Source organism: Onychostoma macrolepis, chromosome 05 (assembly GCF_012432095.1).
Source record: "Onychostoma macrolepis isolate SWU-2019 chromosome 05, ASM1243209v1, whole genome shotgun sequence".
Classification (NCBI taxonomy): domain Eukaryota; kingdom Metazoa; phylum Chordata; class Actinopteri; order Cypriniformes; family Cyprinidae; genus Onychostoma; species Onychostoma macrolepis.
Genome location: NC_081159.1, coordinates 23,504,804 through 23,528,345, shown reverse-complemented (window position 1 = coordinate 23,528,345; position 23,542 = coordinate 23,504,804). Strand labels below are relative to the sequence as shown.

The 23,542-nt window shown below is 39.0% G+C and overlaps 1 protein-coding gene across 7 annotated transcripts in view; it reads right to left on the bottom strand.

Moving 5' to 3' along the window:
- osbp2b (oxysterol binding protein 2b) overlaps nucleotides 1-23,542 on the bottom strand; it is a 60,912-nt gene that overhangs the window by 21,680 nt on the left and 15,690 nt on the right. Inside the window, exon 1 of one of the 7 annotated variants that reach the window (XM_058777045.1) lies at nucleotides 19,364-19,516. The exons of 4 other annotated variants lie outside the window; for them this stretch is intronic. Coding sequence is in view for 2 of the 3 variants with exons in the window: in XM_058777043.1 (XP_058633026.1) it covers nucleotides 7,338-7,560 (223 nt within the window). In the remaining variant the exon portion in view is untranslated. Of the gene's footprint in view, nucleotides 1-7,337; nucleotides 7,592-11,819; nucleotides 11,911-19,363; nucleotides 19,517-23,542 lie in introns of those variants that run through there. 2 more of the 7 variants (XM_058777044.1, XM_058777043.1) reach the window with 2 other exon arrangements.

Genomic DNA, 23,542 nt, shown 5'->3' with positions numbered 1-23,542 from the left:
AGAAGTTTAGTTACATGCTAACTAAATGAGAGTCTTCCATGACTTAATACCAGATAATTATTATGCATTAAAAAGGTCTCTCCTGTTTCTCAGTTCATTGTTGTGCTGGTGGATGCCAGATCAGCCACTGGCCTTGAGACAGTTATCAACTATTTTAATCTAATCAGCAACAGAATGACATCTTGAGGGTCCAAAATTTTTCCCCATCAAATCGTCCATTTCTTCTTCTTTTCTCTCTTTCCATTAGCCACTAAAACACAGACACACACACACACACACACTGGCTGACTGTGCACATACATCACATATTTGTTGCTGTGTGACTGCTGACAGAAGAATCTGTGGGTATGTTACTAACAGCATATTACCATACTAAGTATTTTCCATGCAGTACACAGGCCTATATTGCTCACATGTACTGTAAATAAAATGTTCATTACTGTGTATCATTGTTGCATATTATTTCACATACTAATTTTAAGTAATATACATTATATACCACACAGTATGTAGCCGACTAGTGTTTCATTCCAAACTGAACATCTCTTTCTTTTCCTCTGTTGGGTTTAATCTTGAGCACTTGAGCATCTTGATCTATAGCCAAAAAAATAAATAAATAAATAAACCCACACAGCTTTACGTTAAGAGTAGTTTTCACCCTGTCACCTTTCAGCTTTAGAAGAGCTGCTGATGAAGGTCTGAGGCTAATGTGCAGCTGGTATAGGGTAAATCTGCTGTGTGCTGGAGATTACAGCTCATTTCTACAGCAGCATCTCAGTCTGGGAACTGTCCAACAGAAGGACAAGGTGGCTTGCTATTTTATAACACTTAAAGGATTACAACCTGTAAGGCACCAGTCAGTTGAGGTCTGTTTCTAAATACATACAGTGTCACAGTCATCAAACTGCGCACACTAATATCTATTTACAGAGTGACGTTAAAGAGAAAGTAGTAGTAAATATTAAATGCAAACATGCACATACAAATCTTTCTGCCACCATCTGTCTTGTTTACAATCTAACATCAGCTTAACATCAGATGATAGAATAATTATTACATCAAATGGTACTTTAGTAGAATCCTGTATCTCTAAACCCCATCATGTATGTTTGCACTTCATATTTTCTACAACCTTTTGACCATTAAATTTTGTTGAGCTCAGCTGTACACCTGAAATAGGAACATTAAACTAAGTATGATGTACGATGAATATGTCAAGGAGCACAACCTACCAGCCTGCAATAATGTGGCAATAAATCTGACAAAGGAATTACTTATGAATTAATAAATCTATAAGCTGGTTTCATACATCCAGATTTACTGTAGTAATGCCACTGCCAGCAATAGTTCACATTCACGTAGGATTTAAAACAGTTTTCAAGTTTTACTCAAAAGACTGAAAAGATTTTCTAAGACCTCATGTAAGAAGGTGGGATAAACTCTGTCAGCTCTGTCACTTTGAGGTTGCAAACAGAATATGCCTAAAATGAGGAGAGTCTCCTAACAAAGCTCGCCTTGCAATTCATTTTTGTTTGTTTGTCTGCATTTTTTGTCATTATTGCAAAAGACAGTCAAGACTTCACAGTAAGTAATGTGGGAAAGACTATACTTCTATATAATATGGATTATAATTTTGCTATATAGAAGATTCTAGAATGTCACTCCAATACGTAAAAAATTCCATAAAAAGTGCATGTCAAAGGAGAATTTCCAAATTGCCAAACCCTTTTAGAAAGCACAAGTGTGCATCAACTTGCATGACTATTTACAATTATTTTTATTGGATCTATGGATGCAATCTCACCAGCTTTCATATATTTGAGGAATAAAGCTGCAGAAGGCAGAAAACATCAACACCTGAACAACCAGATCAGGTGGACGTGCTGCAGATGAAACATGATGATGCAGATATAGATTATGTAGCACTGCAATGAGCAGATGGCAGCGTTTAATCTTCTATCAAACATACAGCCTAAAACTAATGTATATCACCTCCACAACCACTTCAGTAACTTCGAAATCTACAGACTATGCCTCCCTGCTGGAAATGAGCATAAAAATGACAAAAAAAAAATTGTGTTAAATGAATAAAAGAGTTATTAGGAAGTAACAGACAATGACTGAGGCAATATAATGGCGTACAGATGCAATGTTTTAAAAAAATAAACACGTATAATTAAAGTATAATACTATAAGTCAATAAGCAGCAATAAGTGCATTTTTGGTGTCAAAATGAATAATATATAAAGGAGCGAGTAAAAAAAAAAATTGCATTAAAAAAACCTATAATGTGAATAATACTGTTGAACAGAATAGAAACAACAGCCATACAAGAATATTCAAAAGCAAGGTTTTTGGAAAGTTGTTTGCTGTAATTGATTTACAGCAGTGAAGTTGAATTTGTATTGCCTGTGGGTAGAAGCTACGCAATAGCCATTTTGGTCTGTGCCCGGGCACTGTTTCTCAAATTGTAAAGGCAACGATTGGGATGCCCAGGGTCTTTAAAAATGATCATCTGTCTGAATATATGTCATGGATGCTGGGTGCTGTGATGGACTACGTTGTCTTCACCACCCTCTGAAGTTCCAAAATACAGAAATACAGAACAGTTTCTGTAGCAGGCAGTTTCTGTAGCATCGTGCATCTGGAGAGTTTGTCAGAATCAGTGGTGACATGCATAAATGCACATTTAAATGTACTCAGAAAAACAGGTGCTGGCGTGCCTTTTTACTCGCTGCTGTTCTGCTAGCAAGACTCAACATCCCTCAAGTGGCATCAGATCCGTTAAGGATAATGAGAGTGACACTAGACAGTCTCAGCCATATCTTGATTGACAAATCGGTAAACCTGATTAAGGACTCTGAATGATCACTGTCATTTCTACTTTCAGTCACCAAACAGTATTATTTACAGATCAGGTCTTGTTAGGACATAAATCAAAGGCTAGGCCCCAGCTAATGTGCTTAATAAAAAAGTACTTTTGAAATAAAACCTATAAGGTTTGACAGCAAGCTCTGTTAGAAGGTTCTGTAGATGCTCTGTTTTTTTTACATCTGAGAGCAGCAGCACATATGGTGAGAAGATCCTTCTAAAAGTGCTGCTGCTTCTCTCTGGAATGGAGATCTTTGAGAGCTTCTTAATAAATCACTCAGACTGAATGAGAATAGTGATTAATCAATGTAATACTTTATATAAGGACTGGCACTACTGCTGGGGATCAACATTACGGCTTGAAACAGTATTCTCCCAACAAGAACGAGCAGTCGTATAATGACAAGACAACAATGCACTAAATCACAGGCATTCTCAATGTAAATGACTACTTTTGACTGTAAGATGTCTAAGCTGAGTATTAAGGTGTTAATGGTCACTAACACAACTACAGCTAGAGCTGCGATGAGCTTGCAAGGTTTAATGACACAACATTGACAATGACATTACATCATGTTTCGAATATAATTTTGATACCCTATGAACTAATTTGCAAAGTAAAATGATTTGGTTAAACTAACTAAACTCACTGAATCACATGCTGAAATTAATATCATCCCAGCTATCTTATAAATTCCTGAACGACCAAAGAAGTCATGCATATTAACTAGACACGTGCTGTCTAATGAAGCCAAAAAGATGGATATTATTAAATTTGCAGAATAGAAACCAAATATAACACAAACATGATTCAAGATATTTTTGTTACAGTGTAGCTGAAATGACTCTCTTTTAAAGCAACTTTTGAAAATGTTTCTAAGACTTAAAATTGTCTGCCAATAGTAAGTGCAAAAGATGTTTTGATTATTTTCCTGAGATGCATCAATGCATTTATTTAATCCTAGCTACACACAAACTTGCACAACTGATTTGTCATACTGTAAAACTGTTTCAACATACTGCACGCAACCATAATTAACATCTTTCACCCTCATATCCAACTTACAACAGGCAGAGAAAGATGAGCATGTATTTATAGCTTAAAAAGCTGACAAGTGGTGTTATCTAAAAACATATGAAGGTTACTGACTAAATAAACAGGCTGCTGTATAACTGCATTATTGATTTTTGTGTGGAGGACATACAGGAGACAAGTGCTTCATTTTCAGTTCAAAATCAGAGCAAAGATTATCACTCTGACAACTGTCAATGAGAAACAGATCACACATTCACAGAGCTGTATGTACAGTCACAGATTACATTCTGCATGCTTGTTTTGCACATATCAGCACAATAGTCACAGATGGACAGAAAGCTTGTGCCTCAATCCTGTTATAAAAGGGAATCACCACACATGAACTTAATTATGCAATAATTTCTTAAGTGGGTTAACAATGTTTGTATATACTCTCATGTAGGCCATTGTATGAGTGGAGGAAATGTATCCTTCATTTCAATGTCACTCTGACCCACAAGTCTCTCTCACACACAAAATGCAGAGCACAGCAACTCTGTTTATGATGCAATAACTTAAAGACCATAAATGCCCAGAGACAGAAAAAGGTAAAATACTATTTTTAAAAAGCAAATTTTGACCACCAAAATCGGGAAATATGTCCCATTTGTCAAAAATTCATAAGTGTCAAACGTCCTCATTGAAAAAACTGTTGAACTGTCCATTTAAAGGGAAGGTTCACTAAAGTTTATAACAATAATTCTGTATGATTGTCTTTTGCAGAAGACAAAAGAAGAAATTTTGAAGAACACTGGTAACAAACAACACTGACTTTCATTTCTGAAATTGTTTGTGTGAACTATCCCTTTAAAGCTGAAGTGCTTGATTTTTCGATTTTAAAACATTTTCTCATACTTTAAAGTTATTTGTAGATAGATTTCCCTGCGTTCCCGATAGATTGACAGTATATGAGACCACTTAATTTTATTATTACCCCCGTGGTTTCATCTACATCTCATATCACATTCTGTTGAAGGTCACAGCTGCTGCATGAGGAGCTCAGGAATTCTTTCATTGATCTCACTGCTGCAACTAAAGGGTCATGACTAGAGGTCGACTGATAGTGGATTTTACCGATACCGATAGCTAGGTTGGACCCCACTGGTCGATACCGATTAATCAACCGATAGTTTTCAAAATGGATACTGAAAGAAAGCTAGTGCTTTACTATTTTTTTTTTTTTAAAAGCACTAAAAACAGTACTGAACCATACTTTGTAAATGAATAAAAATATTAATATTATTTACTATATTGATCATTAAAGTTATTTTATAGTTTGCTAATGTTAAAAGAAGAAACTCTAAAATTTAAAAATGTAGCCTATTAGTAGCTAATAGTGAATGTTGAAATGAACACACTAACAAGGAACGATACTTCTACAGTTTTCATTAATGCTACGAATGGACTCTTATTGTTAAGTGTTACCATTTAATTTCAACAATCATGCTTAAAGATGGCCATTTGTAAATATCTACACAAGGCCATAGCATTAAAATTACATAATATGGATATTGTATGTGTAGTAACACACTTTATTTGCTTCTATTTTTTAACACTTGATGATTATCTAATCCAAAAAAAAAAAAGTTAGTCACACACCAGGCAAAAGCGCAGCGCTGCGTCTAGGAGAACTCAGAGGTATCACACAGACACACACACACCAGACGCTTTGCATTCAATTCAAGTGGTGGTCTAAAACAATTTATTTAATCACCAAACGGACATAAGTTTGCATCAAGAATGAACAATGTGGCATAAATTAATTTGAAGTTCAGTGTTTAAAAAACAGAGCAAGCGGAAAGAGAAAGCGCGATCTATTACAGCTCTCTATATGAAGCAGACAGACTTTATTAGTGCCATAGAAAGACAAACGTTTTGCTGAAAAATGCACAATACATAATTTATAGCCTAGGGTGAAGTCATTATGTACATTCACAGCGATTTGGGACAAATATAATGTAATTTAATAGAGAACTATGTGAATGGCGCTCTGTTCCGCGGCAGGCTTTTCTGTCGGCTGTATTTAAATGAGAGTCTGGAGTTTCCCGCTCTGTGCAGCGCGCAGTGTCACGTGTCAAAATAAACAACACGTGCTGTCAGTGATTTCCACCTCTAGAGGCCGCTCTCGTACTGTATAAATGCCAGCAGACCCTTCTCAGCCACTCCAGCAACGGTTGGATTTCTGCCGATAGTTGCGGCAATCAACTATCGGTGCCGATTAATCGGCAAAACCGATGAATCGGTCGACCTCTAGTCATGACACTCCATGCCCTCCATGACCATGTCATGCTAATCTTTAATCTATCACATACTAAGTACACCTTATGCAGTCTACCATTTATGGACTGCAACAATAATTTGAAACAGATCACACTCACATTGGTAAAAAAAAACATGGGGCCAATGGATATCTGAGAAGGGCAGACAAAAATAAAACAATTACAGTTATTGGTTTGTTATATGCTCTATAAATACGTCAACTGCTGAATTAAGCATGTAACTGTATTACATACAATGAAGAAGCAAAAACTCTCACATCCTTGGTAGTTGTAGGCTGTACTACTGTTTAAAAGTTAATACTTCTACCGAGCAAGGGTGCATTCAACTGATCAAAAATTACAGTAAAGACATTTATAACGTTACAAAAGTAACGTTTCTTTCTGTTTGTTGATGCATCTCGGGGAAAAATGTATTACAGTTTTCTTAAAAATATTGAGCAGCACAACTGTTTTCAACATTGATAATAAGAAGAAATGTTTCTTGAACACCAAATCAGCATATCAGAATGATTAATGGAAGCTTTGCCATCACAGGAATATTGTAAATTACATTTTAAAATGTAATTAAAATGAAATAGAAACAAAATATTTTACATTGTAATAATATTGTTTTACTGTAGATTTGACCAAATAAATGTAGCTTTGGTGAGAATAAGAGTCATTCAAAAACACGTTAAAATTTTTTTGATATGTAGCAACCCAACAGTCTTTTTTTGGTACGACATAATGTGCAATTCTAGAAATGTTAACCACAAATCTTATTATATTCGTAAATCTAAAATCTCTATTTTTACAAACTCCCAAAGACAACTAGCCGGGTTGGCCTACAAATTGACGTCATGACTGAGTAGCTGTCCTGTACTAAAGAAGAGCTTATTCGCAAGTCACAATACTGACAGCAACATTTCAATCTACGCACAACTACAATTCGGAGAGCGATTCAGAGAAAGTCAAGCTCCACAGCTATGGGCGTTACAGTGTGCTTGGACACGTCAATCAACCTCTGGACACCAAAATGAGACTGGGAGAGGAAGTGCTGACCCCAGGAGATCAAAAATCACAGACATTGATCAAAGCAGAACACAGCCAAAGCTTTATCGGTCATATCCTACCTCTGAGGCAGGTGAGGTTCAGGAGATGACAGAACGAAGAGGAGCGAGTCGGGGCCCGTACGAGAGCGAGAGGAGCAGGGGCATGCGATAAAGATGAGGAAGTGTCATCTCTTCCTCCTCTTCCTCCGGCGGGAGTGCACTGACCCTGGCTGAAGCGGCTCAGGCAGCCCGAGCTGCAGAAGGAGCGCACCGTTCCCGGCCCCCAGCATGCTCCACTCTTCATTCCACCACGCTACAGGCCTGCCGCTCCTCTTTCCCTCCTCTCCGTTCCTCACGCGCTCGCATACACTTACGCAACCAACCGCTGCACAGGAAGTATGCCGGACTACTATATCAGCTGGCTGAGTGCAGGGGGAAGCGGCCACACTGCTGAGTCTTCTCATCCGGCATCACACAAGCGTGCGCATGCACACACGCTCGCCGTCATGCTGCAAAGGAGCAAACCCTTCTCTCTAGAGCCAGCGCAATTATAGACCTTAACGGCCTTGATTTCACATCCTCGCTATCCCGCCTCACCTTCAGAACACGTACGCACACACTCTGATAGCGCAGCATATTGGCATTCCTCTCCTCGTGCACAGCTTAATGCAGTGTAGAGTGGGACAGAGCAAGGGGAGGGAGGGAGGGAGGGATACAGTAGTCTGCGGTACACTGCTGTCTTGACTGGTATAGACCGCTGAAAACACCTTCTGTCCTTGCTTTCACACACACCTCTTGCAATGGCTATCCTGAGTTTAGTAATGAGAGTATTACGTTTCTTCAATTACAGGAACTTTTACGCCCCAAGGGTTGATTTTTAGTAAAACTGAACAAATTTCAGCTTTTTCTTTTCTTCTTTTTGTAACATAAAGGTCACATTAGTCTAGCTCTAGGAAACCTAGTTTCATTTTGCTACTTTTTAAATGAATTTCAGTAACACACTGTAACAGTCAATTTTGAAACATTAAAAGAATATGAATTCTTAAATTCTTAAAACTGTAATAATATAAACAAAGACTAAAATAATCCTATACTATACTATTTTAATGTTCATATAAAAATATTAGCAATTTTTACACAAAGTATGACTAATCATGACTAATCAGTTGCATTAGACATTTCTATTCTTTTAAACTTTTTATTCAACAGGTTTTATTTGATCATTATTCTAATAGTGCCTTGTACATATATAGAACGTATAGAACAGGGTCCTCAAATAGGGAACTTGGTTCCAACTGGACCGCAAGACATAACAACAATGGCAATGACAAAAACACTATTTTACTGTTTATTCAATTTAGAATGAGCAGTGCATCGACAATAACACAGTTATTTTAACAACTGTAGCAGAAACACAGTTGGCAGCAAAATACATTGATACTTTTGCTAAAACACTGCAGAAAATACAATTATTTTTAGCTGTCATACATATATGACTCCAGCCGTTCAAATAAACCAGGTATGTGAAAAGACGATTTTTCATCTAGCTTGATCATTATTCATCAGCATGAATAGAGCATTTCATAATAAACAATGTTATAAGTTTTATTTATTATTACTATTATAAAGTATTCATAGATGTCAAGAAAAGATAAAAGCTTTGAAATTACTAGTTAATGTTTTGTGCTCATGATGAGAACGTTTTGATTATTATGTACATTGTTTGTTAGTTTTCTTACTTATTTTAAGCCAAATATATAAATGGTCCAGACTTCAAGAGGAAAACCCTAAACCCCCATACAGTATTTTTTCTTAGTCACATGGCCTTCTGCCATACATGGGTATCTAAATGTAAAAATAATACCCTGATAAAATATAATATAATATCCATGTTCAATGAGCTCAGCTGATTAATTAATTTTTTTTTTTCTCAGACACCACTGCTTTGCCTCTCAGGGCCCAATATCCTTATCTTTAATGACTATTTTGACCGTTTAGATTTTTTTTTTTTTTAATAAAGTAGTCCTAATGCCCAGATGGAAATTTGTAGCTATTTCAAAATAGTACTTTCTGGACCTCCTCTGGGAAGAAAATATAGAGACTGCTCTCCTGAATTCAGAAACACACACACACACACTCTGTCCATAAAATGATCGCTGAGAAGACAGCACTCTGTTCAGTCCCAGCAGTGCTCTGTGTCCGATGCAATGCTCTGAATGTTTAAGGCAAGGTCACTGATGTGTTGTAATAACCACACACACACACAGAAACACCAGAAGAATCGCCTGCCACTGTGTAATACACCATTATATTATTGCTGCACTGCAAGGTCACCTTCAGTAATGTGTGTGTGTGTGTGTGTGTGTGTGTGTGTGTGTGTGTGTGGGTGGGTGTGAACACACGTGGAATCTATCAAGTTTAATTCAATTTATCTACACTGACAAGTACAAAACAACATGGATGCCAGAGCACGCACTAGGCACACACACACACAATAACCCAGGCAATTATAATTGAAAACTTGTGACATGTGAAAGTGTTTGCGCCCGCTCTTTTTTAGTCATTTTTAGACCCAAATCAAAAGATAGTTTTTAATTCCATGCTAAAAAAAAAAGGAGACTTTTTCACCTTCCCCCTACGCAGCCGATTCAGACCAGCACTTACCAGCACTGAGTTCCTGTGCTGAAGACTAACAGCGACAGTGACTCAGTCTGATAATTGGCAACAGAAATAAAGAGTGTAGCTACCAGATGAAGAGAATGAAGGGCAGACGGCACACCAGAGACAGGCCTGTCGCAATTAATACATGATCTTCTGACCGCAATCGTTTTGCGCATCTTTAGATTCCATCATTAGATGCTTCCATCTAAATAAGCAATAAAATTTGCCAAACTCAAAGACCAACACACATACATTTTCTACTCAGCATGTGTCGCATTTCAAGCTATGGCTAATATAACATTTGAAAATAAATATTCATATATTTGTTTTGGTTTCTATTCCCAACCTATACAACTAGGCGTGGATGACCAAAAAAAAAAGTCTCCTACTCAAGTACTACAGTCATCAAGCTCAAATATGCCCTCATACATAAGCTGAAGCTGAACCATAAATTATCTCATCGCAGACTGCATTTTATCAAAAACGATACCAGAGCAGCACATAGCCGGCGCTCTTGCAGGATGTCTCCAGGCTGCTATGGCAGATCGATCGGTAAAGCAGCTAAATACATCCTGCATAACTACAGATAACACCTTTAACACAAAGACTGCAGCCAAGCTCAAACAGTCACAATGGAACTGCTTAAAAAAAATGTACAAAAGGAAAATTAAATTTAAATGATTTGTTTTACTAGTTAACAACTAGATCACATTCTGTTAGACATGACAGAGGCAGAGAGAGAGAGAGAGAGAGAGAGAGAGAGAGAGAGGGAGAGAGGGAGAGAGATGGATGGGTAGAAATGAGTTCCAGAGGAAATACAGATCTGAAAGATAAAAGAGGAGAGTCTATATTTAAAACCCAGCAGAAGGAAAAATCCACTGGAGGACAGGACAGGACACATTCTGAAACATGAACTCTCAAATAGTACCACAGTGTTAAACAATTAAAGAAGTTCTGAGTTAATTTAGTGTGTGATGAATGGAGGCCTGAAAAATGACTAAAAATGAACAAATAAATGTTTCTGCCACTGCCATTTTATGATCATTTCAAGAGAGTTCAGATCAACACTGCATAAAAAGCACAGTGTCAAGCACAGAACTGTGGGTAGAAGTATGTGTGTGTCTTTATCTGCCAGAGACACACTTTCTCTCAGAGGTAGAATCTGAAAAGTCTAAAAGTGGAAAGTCAAAATCACAGGAACATAATCACAGGTTTTATAACACATTCTGAAGGAGTGTTTATAGGACCCATATTTAGATAGAGGATAAGACTTCATAAACCTATACTCTTCAAATGAAGAACAGGATTGTGAACAGATGTGAAATCACATCCTGCAGACTTTTGTACATAGTAATAGTCAAAATTTGATGAAAAAAAATGACTGAATTAATATTTCTTATGACCTTAAAAACCTTGCAGTCTAAAAGGTTATGCCTAAATGCTTCATATTTAAATTTGATTTGAGTAGATACTTAATATTAAAATTAAATGAAATTTTCCTTATGCTTGCGTATTTGGATTGACTGCAATCTTAAAGACCATCTGATCTAAAAGCTTATGCATATATAAAGATATCATAGATTTAGCTTTTTATTTAAAAATTAAGTTTCTAAAAAATAAAATACATTTTCACTAGGCTCTCACTTAAGTGCATGCTCTTTCACGTAAGCCTGAGACACAAGTCCGTCAGTAAGTCACAGAGCCAATCAGATGCAAGCTTAAAATATGCTGATTGGTCCCTGCTTACAGAAGAATGATATACACACACACACACACAGACACTAAGATTCCTCAATTACAGCCTGACACAACATCTCAGACTTAATCCACAAACGCCTCCATGCAATTATAGCAGCCTGTCGATAAACACACCAACGATGAATCATACAGACACACACAGACCTCTCAAATCCTTGTGAAAGTCATAGGAGCCAAGATTCATACCAGGCGTTAATCAGCAAGTCCATATAAGAGATACACAAGGCATCAGGAGTGTTTATACACCGATTGCTTGCTACCAGAACACATGAGTGGTGAGAAAACATGCCTCAGATCACACCAGCACTATAAGTCACTCCTCTCAGTCTCAGTTTTGCCCTGGAGACCCTGGCAGTAATCCGACCCTTAGGTAGCAGAGAACCACTGACCTCGCTGGTACACGCAGTGCCAAATGCTCCAGAACACATTAGAGTGCATTACTGCCACAAAAACACTCGGATGCCTCTGATCTGCTGGATTATGATGATGATAGTTAAACCAAATGGCTAGAAAAACTGTTTCAGCAGCTCTTGTGGCAGGTCCTCAGCTGGCGAAGGAAGTACAACCTCTGCTGGGCCTTTTTGACAATAGTCTATGTGAGTGTCCCACTTCAGGTCCTGGGATGGTGCTGCCCAGGAATCTGAATGACTCCACTGTTGTTACAGTGCTGTTCATGATGGTGAGTAGGGGGAGTGCAGGGGGGTTTCTCCTGAAGTCCACGATCATCTCCACTGTTTTGAGCGTGTTGAGCTCCAGGTTGTTAAGACTGCACCAGACAGCCAGCTCCTTAACCTCCTGTCTGTAAGCAGACTCGTCACCGTCCTGAATGAGGCCAATCAGTGTGGTGTCGTTTGCAAACTTCAGGAGCTTGACAGAGGGGTCTTTAGATGTGCAGTCGTTGGTGTACAGGGAGAAGAGCAGTGGGGAGAGAACGCAGCCCTAAGGAGTTCCAGTGCTGATCGTACGGGTGTTGGATGTGTATTTTCCCAGCCTCACTAGCTGCTGCCTGTCTGTCAGGAAGCTGGTGATCCACTGACAGACAGAGGTGGGCACAGAGAGCTGAGTTAATTTGGGCTGGAGGAGTAATGGGATGATCGTGTTAAGCTGAGCTGAAGTCCACAAACAGGATCCTCACATACTGTAAGTCCCTGGTCTGTACAAAATTTTGAATGGTAGTCATTAGAGAAACATGTTTTTTTGGGTCCAGATGGTGCAGTTACAGCATCTACCAACAGGAGCAAACAGGCCATGTTAACCAGCTAACTAGACCATTTGGGTTTAACAGCAGACATATGAACAGCCAGAGAAGCGTGTGAAGCAGCATCTTCACGAAGAGAGACATACTGTAAACAAAACCACCAGGGCAAAAAGAGATTTCATTCATTTAGAAATGCTGCTGGTTTTGATCAGACGTCAGTCTGCAGCGTGAGACAGAACCACAGGAGCACGCGTCTGAGCATGGCTGGATCCTGCTGTAATCAAGAGTGGATACGGCCCAAGACGGCCCACCGCAGAGACACAATTTCATATCGAAGTCCTTTCCTTCTGCAAACATTTAATATGCCATATGCTCTGCTCCTCTCTCTCTTCTTCCACCTATTCCACCCGCCACATATGTCCACATCCAAACACAGTGTTTACATAAGGAAAGGGTGAGATTTCATTGTTCACACTTGTTTATGGGGCACAAAAGATCATTTTTCTGGTTTACATGAGGCCAGCGGGCACGGGTGATTGCTGGATTGATATTTTGCTGTTTGGGATGAGACCGGTCGTGCGGGGAGAGGTGGCTAGACACCGGAGCCATTCCTGTGGGCTGTAATGTTACAGATCTGTCCACCTGCCTGCCTGAGTGTTTCCTACACATACAGACTCTCTCCGCGCAGTTTCATCTCCCTCTCAGTCTCTCACTTTCCCCCTCTGCGCCTGCTATACTTCACAACAGGGAGCATTCAAGAGAGAAAGCGCTTCTATACATAGAGCTACATAGTTGGTTTATGTGTGCGTTTGTGCGCGACTGTAAATGTGAGAGAAACAGCGTGGGCAGGGATTTCTGGGAAAATCTTGATGTCTAGACTGGACTGTTCTAGATGTAGGAGGACTCTAGTGCTTTCAGGGTAGTCTGAAAAGGGCAAAGGCTGTAACACGAAGAGATGAAAGATCACAGAGGACATCTGTGCCAACTGCTCAACCATGTGGCGAGAGCAGAGGAAAAATTACTCCAAACAAGCAATAACTAAATAGCAAGGGAGTGGAACAGATTAAAAAGCTCTGCAGTGAAACAATGTCACGGATCTTACGATAAAAAATGCATGGATGAGAAAGATACAGATACGAGAGACATCAGGGAACATAAGAGAAGGCATCACGGGAGTGTTTCCTAAAGTTTACAATTTAAAAGAACTGCTTTATATTTTAATATATATTAAAACAATTTATTTTTGGGATGGCAAAGCTCAACTTTTAGCCGTGATTACTCCAGTTTTCATGTCACATGATCCTTCAGAAAATCATTCTTATATGCTGATTTGCTGTTCAAGAAACATGTCTTTGAATGGTTGTTCTGCTTAACGAAAAGTCAAGTACACATCTAGTCAGTTGTTTCTCAAATTCAACACTGATAAGATGAAAACCATGTTATTCTGCCCCATACGTTTCTTCTTACACAGACCAATCAAAACAGCATCTGTTTGTCAGTAGATAACAGTGCCGTTTTTCACAGTATTTTATAAGGATTCTGAGATAAAGAAATGGATTGGGCAATCATGCTGAATATTGCTGCCCCATCTCTCCTATACTCTTATAATATTTCATGTAATGACCTTTACTGTTTTTAATGACTAGTAAGGGCAGAATTCAGTGTGTAAAAAAAAATAAATAAATAAAAAAAATTCTCAAACAGCTTACTGTAGCCATTTCTTTAGCAAATTTGAAGACAAATTTTGGGAGGCAGAGATGAAAGCAGTTTTTTAGTGTTATTAATATACTACTAATATTTATTAATATTTTAAGTTAGGTATATATACAGGTGCATCTCAATAAATTAGAATGTCGTGGAAAAGTTTTATTTCAGTAATTCAACTCAAATTGTGAAACTCGTGTATTAAATAAATTCAATGCACACAGACTGAAGTAGTTTAAGTCTTTGGTTCTTTTTAAATTGTGATGATTTTGGCTCACATTTGACAAAAACCCACCAATTCACTATCTCAACAAATTAGAATATGGTGACATGCCAATCAACTCAAAACACCTGCAAAGGTTTCCTGAGCCTTCAAAATGGTCTCTCAGTTTGGTTCACTAGGCTACACAATCATGGGGAAGACTGCTGATCTGACAGTTGTCTAGAAGACAATCATTGACACCCTTCACAAGGAGGGTAAGCCACAAACATTCATTGCCAAAGAAGCTGGCTGTTCACAGAGTGCTGTATCCAAGCATGTTAACAGAAAGTTGAGTGGAAGGAAAAAGTGTGGAAGAAAAAGATGCACAACCAACCGAGAGAACCGCAGCCTTATGAGGATTGTCAAGCAAAATCCATTCAAGAATTTGGGTGAACTTCACAAGGAATGGACTGAGGCTGGGGTCAAGGCATCAAGAGCCACCACACACAGACATGTCGAGGAATTTGGCTACAGTTGTCGTATTCCTCTTGTTAAGCCACTCCTGAACCACAGACAACGTCAGAAGCGTCTTACCTGGGCTAAGGAGAAGAAGAACTGGACTGTTGCCCAGTGGTCCAAAGTCCTCTTTTCAGATGAGAGCAAGTTTTGTATTTCATTTGGAAACCAAGGTCCTAGAGTCTGGAGGAAGGTTGGAGAAGCTCATAGCCCAAGTTGCTTGAAGTCCAGTGTTAAGTTTCCACAGTCTGTGATGATTTGGGGTGCAATGTCATCTGCTGGTGTTGGTCCATTGTGTTTTTTGAAAACCAAATTCACTGCACCCGTTTACCAATAAATTTTGGAGCACTTCATGCTTCCTTCTGCTGACCAGCTTTTTAAAGATGCTGATTTCATTTTCCAGCAGGATTTGGTACCTGCCCACACTGCCAAAAGCACCAAAAGTTGGTTAAATGACCATGGTGTTGGTGTGCTTGACTGGCCAGCAAACTCACCAGACATGAATTGTCTGATTGTCAAGAGGAAAATGAGAAACAAGAGACCAAAAAATGTAGATGAGCTGAAGGCCACTGTCAAAGAAACCTGGGCTTCCATACCACCTCAGCAGTGCCACAAACTGATCACCTCCATGCCACGCCGAATTGGGGCAGTAATTAAAGCAAAAAGAGCCCCTACCAAGTATTGAGTACATATACAGTAAATGAACATACTTTCCAGAAGGCCAACAATTCACTAAAAATGTTTTTTTATTGGTCTTATGAAGTATTCTAATTTGTTGAGATAGTGAATTGGTGGGTTTTTGTTAAATGTGAGCCAAAATCATCACAATTAAAAGAACCAAAGACTTAAAATACTTCAGTCTGTGTGCACTGAATTTATTTAATACACGAGTTTCACAATTTGAGTTGAATTACTGAAATAAATGAACTTTTCCACGACATTCTAATTTATTGAGATGCACCTGTACACCCCTAAGTGAAAATGTCCAAATTGGGCCCAAAGTGTCAATATTTTGTGTGGCCACCATTATTTTCCAGCACTGCCTTAACCCTCTTGGGCATGGAGTTCACCAGAGCTTCACAGGTTGCCACTGGAGTCCTCTTTCACTCCTCCATGACGACATCACAGAGCTGGTGGATGTTACTCTAACCTTGCGCTCCTCCACCTTCCGTTTGAGGATGCCCCACAGATGCTCAATAGGGTTTAGGTCTGGAGACATGCTTGGCCAGTCCATCACATTTACCCTCAGCTTCTTTAGCAAGGCAGTGGTCGTCTTGGAGGTGTGTTTGGGGTCGTTATCATGTTGGAATAGAAGGGAGGGGCTCATGCTCTGCTTCAGTATGTCACAATACATGTTGGTATTCATGGTTCCCTCAATGAACTGTAGCTCCCCAGTGCCGGCAGCACACATGCAGCCCCAGACCATGACACTCCCACCACCATGCTTGACTGTAGGCAAGGCACACTTGTCTTTGTACTCCTCACCTGGTTGCCGCAACACACGCTTGACACCATCTGAACCAAATAAGTTTATCTTGGTCTCATCAGATCACAGGACATGGGTCCAGTAATCCATGTCCTTAGTCTGCTTGTCTTCAGCAAACTGTTTGCGGGCTTTCTTGTGCATCATCTTTAGAAGAGGCTTCCTTCTGGGACGACAGCCATGCAGACCAATTTGATGCAGTGTGCGGCGTATGGTCTGAGCACTGACAGGCTGACCCCCCACCCCTTCAACCTCTGCAGCAATGCTGGCAGCACTCATACGTCTATTTCCCAAACACAACCTCTGGATATGACGCTAAGAACGTGCACTCAACTTCTTTGGTCTACCATGGTGAGGCCTCTTTTGAGTGGAACCTGTCCTGTTAAACCGCTGCATGGTCTTGGCCACCGTGCTGCAGCTCAGTTTCAGGGTCTTGACAATCTACTTATAGCCATAGACAATCTTATCCACAATTCTTTTTTTCAGATCCTCAGAGAGTTCTTTGCCATGAGGTGCCATGTTGACCTTCCAGTGACCAGTATGAGAGAACGAGAGCGATAACACCAAATTTAACACACCTGAGACCTTGTAACACTAACGAGTCACATGACACCGGGGAGAGAAAATGGCTAATTGGGCCCAATTTGGACATTTTCACTTAGGGGTGTACTTACTTTTGTGGCCAGCGGTTTAGACATTAATGGCTGTGTGTTGAGTTATTTTGAGGGGACAGCAAATTTACATTGTTATACAAGCTGTACACTCACAACTTTACATTGTAGCAAAGTGTCATTTCTTCAGTGTTGTCACATGAAAAGATAGAATAAAATATTTACAAAAATGTGAGGGGTGTACTCACTTCTGTGAGATACTGTATATTATATATATATATATATATATATATGTGTGTGTGTGTGTGTGTGTGTGAATGAATGTATGTATGTACATATATATATATATATACATACAGTCTATACACACACACACACACACACATACACACATACATATATACTGTATATAAAATTCTTTTTTTCTTGTTTTAATTTATTTTTATTTCAGTTTTAGCAATTTTAATACTTCATCTTTGAGATCTACAAACATTGCCTTGGTAACTGAAATAAAATTATTTAAAAATAAAATATTTTTTTTTATTTCAGCTTCATTTAAATTAATAAAATCATTTTTTGTTTTAGTTAATGATAACAACACTGACAACAAAGACAGGGAATAAGGAAACAGTTTTGACTGACACAAAGAGACTTATACAAAACACACTTGACAGACTTGCTACCTCAATATCACAAGACACTGTTCACAAAGACAGCAGAAAAATGCAGAAAAAAGAAGATTAGAGGAGGAATTAGACCAACAAGGAGAGACAGGGTAACAAAAGGCAAAAAAAAAAAAAAAGAGGAAGGAAGTCCTCTGGCCAGAGGAGAACTGGTCCCCCAACTGATCATGGATTCTCCCAAGGTTTTTTTCTCCTTTCTTGTCACCGATGGAATTTTGGTTCCTTGCCACTATCTCCTCTGGCTTGCTTATTTGGGCACTCTTAATTTCCAGCGATATCGTCAACTTGATTGCACTGATACTATTTGAACTGAAGTGAGCTGGATGATGACATCACTGAATTCAATGATAAACTGCCTTTAACTGAAAATTGAATGTTTACTACTGTCCTTTTGCATTGACACAATCTGTATTGTTAAAAGCACTATATAAAGGTGACTTGACTTGACTTTAGTTGACAAGAGAAAGCGTGGTAATCCCATCTGAGACTGTATGAGTGAATGACTGGACGGCTGGACAGATAAACAGCACGAGGATTCACATCTCACATTGTAAAAATCACCAAAGCGTGTCTCTCCTTCCTTTTCCCTTCTTTCTTCTCCTTTCCAGACAGTTTTATAATCAAATTATGACTGTTGTAGAAACAAGGCTGAGTGTGTATCCAAGCATACAGAGTCTCTCAACTGTACAGTGAGTCTCCCTGTGGGCTAACACACAAACACACACACAGAGGCACAAACGAAGCAAAAGGCAAAGACTAATAAACAACTACAATGCAGATCAAAACATGTACTGCATACACGCATACATGTTTCCAGTCTCTCTCTCATACACGCACGCACACACACACACACAAATCACAACACGCAAATCCCACTGTAATGCCCAATGGACAGACATTAAAAAAGGAAGGAACGATGGATAGCAGGAGGAGAGATGGATGGAGGTATGAGGAAGAGAGAGCTGCACCATCTGTCAGTGTGTAGTAAATCAGGTCAGGCTGGAGTGTGTGAGATTATAAAACACACACAGAGACATGTCACAGCGGTGAGACATATAACACACACCACACAAATAACACGCGCACACACACATACATACACACCCACCCACCGTTCACAAACACACAAGAGAAACTCAAAGTCTACTCAGCTACAGCAGAAAAAATTCTTCACATATCTTAGAAGATATTTAATTAAATAAATAATACAGATATATTCAACACACAGTGGGTATGACGATCTATCTAGGCAAAACCAACTCGCCTGGACACACGCTATGATATTACTTACACACAGGAGAGAGCCCTCCTCCTCTCTGCTGGCATAGAGATTCACTCCTCAGTTAAGAATCCAGCCAGAGCCGAACGAAAGAACGAGAGCGTGCAAGAGAGAGAGCGAGAGAGCCAGCTTGTCTATGAGCTTACCCTCATAAAAAAAAGAAGAGGTCACTTGTGTCGGTTCTCTGCTCTGGTCTATACTCAGAGAAAATGAATGAGCTTACTGAGAAAGAGGAGAGGTAGAATGACTAGGAGGGGGAGAGAACAGCCAGTAAGATAGGTGGGAAAATAAGTGCAAGGAGAGAGAGAGAGAGAGAGAGAGAGAGAAAGAGAGAGCGAGAGGAGAATACCAGGGAAACCATCGCCAATTAATCGCTGACACTTTGCTCAAAGAATAGACTTCAGCACCATGGACAGAGGAATGAAGAGCGATAATGAGAATGAAATATGAAGTGAAATATGAAGGGCTAAACGAGAATGTGTTGTCCACATATCAGGCGTGTTGCAGTGGGAGTGAAATGATGACAGGGATGCGAGGAGCTCCTTTCTTGCCTTGTGATGTGCCCGCTGAGGAATGCTGGGTAATGAGTGTACATACCAGAACTGATCATTCGGCTCCACTCTCCCTGAGCGTGACAGACAGGAAGCTGAAAAACCACATGCATGTCTGCATACCTTCATTAGACTCTAAACAAGCCCAATGTCACGCTGTTAAACAGCTCATACTGGAAACAGAAGGACAGCACAAGAAAGAAACAAAAACAGAGGCCGACTAAAAACAGAAGTGAATAAATGGCCAATAAGCATTTTGTCAAAACGCTAATGTGAGAAATAAGTAATGTAATCAGTTTACCCTAACAAATCCAAACAAAGTGTTCCCAAAAGTAATAGTGAAAATAGAACTTTTCTGACCTTGCAAAACTCGCCACAATGCCAGGGTTTTGCTATGTGGTGTACTGAGTGGTTTCTAATGTTGACTGTCTACTGACGTTTGTTATGACATCCACTTTGAACACAATACTCGTGATTACTTTTTTTAAAGGGATAATGTCATTAATTACTCACATGTGACCCTCATGTCGTTCCAAAACCATAAGACCTTTGTTCATCTTCGTAACACAAATATTAGATATCAGATATTTTTGATATTTTGTGCCTTGAACATGGTAGTTCTCTTGCTGTCTATGAAGGGTCAGAAAACTCTCGTATTTCATCAAAAATTTCTTAATATGTGTTCCAAAGACGAGCAAAGGTCTTACAGTCTTTATTTCTGTGGTAGGATGCAACATGTAGTCCGTTTCTGTGGTCGGTTGCAAAATGCTTAGACTAGTCAACTATGTCATCTAATAACTTCAGTTATATAGAAACACAGATTGGTCTAATTTAAATCTGAAAAGCGAGTGTAATTTCCTCTTGAATAACTGCTATTTGATCAGACAAGTTCTTAAGACACAGTTGTAACATAGTGACTACGTTTTTGCAACCAGCCACTGGGTCACTAGTTAAGAGAATGTTTTAGAAAAATGTTTTAGAGAAGTTGTGCGCATGAATAACTAATACTAATAGGGATGCCGTCCACTAAAGACCCACTAACAAAAATATCTAATACAGGGGTTGTCACGCCCATGGACTGTCTGTGTGTGTTTTTCTCCCCATGTGCTCCCCGTGACCCAGTTTCTCCATGTGTTATTGTCTTATTTTGTTCAGGTGTGTCCCATTAACTACCCCTCGTTTAGTTCTGTATTTAAAATGTAGTCTGTCCCATGCTTCCTTGTCTGGTGTTATACGTCTAGATGTGCTACGTGTGTCTCCTGCCTGCCTGTGTTACCCTTTGGATGTTTATTAAAGACTGCTGTTTGAGATTATCCCTCGCGTCCTCACAGTAGGCATTGCTGACAGGGGTGGGCAATTCCAGTCCTAAAGGATTTTTAAAGTGTGTTTGATTAGGGTTAAAGCTAAATTCTCCAGAGCAGTGGCTCTTCAGGACCAGAATTGCTTATCCCTGGTCCAACATTTCATGTAATGAAACATTTCTATTGTGGTGTGGTCAGGTATGGCCTGCCACCTGCTGACTTTTGTATGATATTACACTATAAAACACGTGTTTACATGAAGCAGGTGACAAACAGGTTTTGGTGATGATTTATTAATCTGGCAGATGCTTGTATTCCGAAGACACCTACAAAGCCTTCAAGCTACACATTTAGCATGTGTTCTACAGGGATTAAATCCCATGGCCTTGACATTGGCGAATCTGTATTCCAGTTTATGCAGGATCACATCACCATGACACCCACTCCCACCATCCTGACAACCAGACACTGGAGCACAGGGATCAGCCGCTGTCAGAGTGACTCAGAGTATGTGTGAAAACAAACAGAGTGAGGTGGGTCTGCTGGGACTCTGAGGCAGAGACAGAGAGACAGACAGGTGGGGATGCAGATAAAAATACTGGTGCAAAAATAGACAATGTTCTGAGCGGGGCTTTTAGAGCACACGGGTGTTGATCTAAAAGCTTGAGATCAATGACGTGAGTCTGACCCACTTCTCTGTGTCTCTCACTTCCTTCAGGAGATCACACTCTGGCATCGTCAGATTTCAGCACAGCTCAGGCTGACAAAGGCAACCGCATTTTTCACTGAAATCCTTGTCTAGACCAAAAAAATATTTTGGTTCCCGTTTAGTAGTGTCTTATTATTTTAATCTTAACCCTGACTTTCACATGAGCAGTTTAGAAGGTCATCAATATTTCCCATCTGTTTTAATAATAGATAAAGGGTAATTATATTATATTATATTATTATAATACTAACAAAAACATGTATCATGGTTTCCACAAAAATATTAAGCAGCACAGCTGTTTTCAACATTGATTGTAATAAGAAATGTTATCAGCATACTAGAAAGATTTCTGAAGGATCATGTGACACTGAAAACTAAGCAATGGCTGCTAAAAATTCAGCTTTACAATCACAAGAGTAAATAAAAGTACATTTTATTCCTATATTAATATAAAAATATTAAAATTTAAATAAATAAACTGAATGGTAGTATATGTACTACACATTAATTTTGTATTATGGAATTATGCTAGTTATATGATCTATATGTGGTCTTTAATGTAAGGGTCTACAGTTAATTTTGAAGATTGCCTAGCCATCGTACTTTGTACAAATTTAAATGTCTAAGTTCTTTTCTTTTTTCCTTTTTATTTATCTATATAGCACATTTAATGCAACCACTGATTGCCCAAAGGGCTTCACGATCACTAACACGCATGCATAAATAACATACAACCACAGAATAAAAAAAGAAATACAGAGAGCAACACACAGAGTCATAGACAAGGCAAACAATCAAAAACACCCCATCATGAAGATGCCCAAAAATCTTTAAAAGATCTGCTTTTAAACTTAAATTTTGGCAATGACTTTATTGACCTTACAGAAAAAGGGAGATCATTCCTGTTACTTTTTTGTTTGTATTTAGTTCTTACAACACAGAAAAGTTAGTGGAAGCTGGGGACTTGTCAGGGTGATTTTAGTATTTAATGTTCTGAACATGATTCATTGCAGACCATTTATACATGGCACACAGACAAGGGATTGAATCATTTTAGTTTGAGAGAGTTCGGGTGCACTGACCACAAACACACAAAACATCATCAGCGTTCTGTCCGCCATTCAACTCCCCAGAGGAATGAATCTGTCATTTATACTGACACACATACCGCTCGCATAGACAGAATACACAGAATGCGACAGCTCCGCAAAAATAGAAAGCTTGGGTTTGTTTGTGTGTGAGAGGAAAGAGTGGGCAGCGTCTGGAATGGAATGAAGAGAGGGGGCTGGAGCACAGCCAGGGTTTCATATGGATGAGAGTCTGACATACAACAGAGATTAGAGAGAGAAATAAAAAAAGAGCTCTGTTGTCACGTGAGTGCTGGCTAGGTTCTCATGAGAACTGAAATCACGTGCCAAAATGAACACACCTGCCCCCTTGTGGTGAAACTATTAAAAGCAGAAACCATTTTTTCCCCCACTTTATCCCACTTATGATGAACAGGCTACTAATTTGAGCAATATATCTTATTGTAAAAAAATCTGAAAAATACAATAAAATAATTAAAACAAAATATTATAAAATGTTTTCAGATTTTTTTTTTTACTCTGTCAGTTATAATTTTTAATTT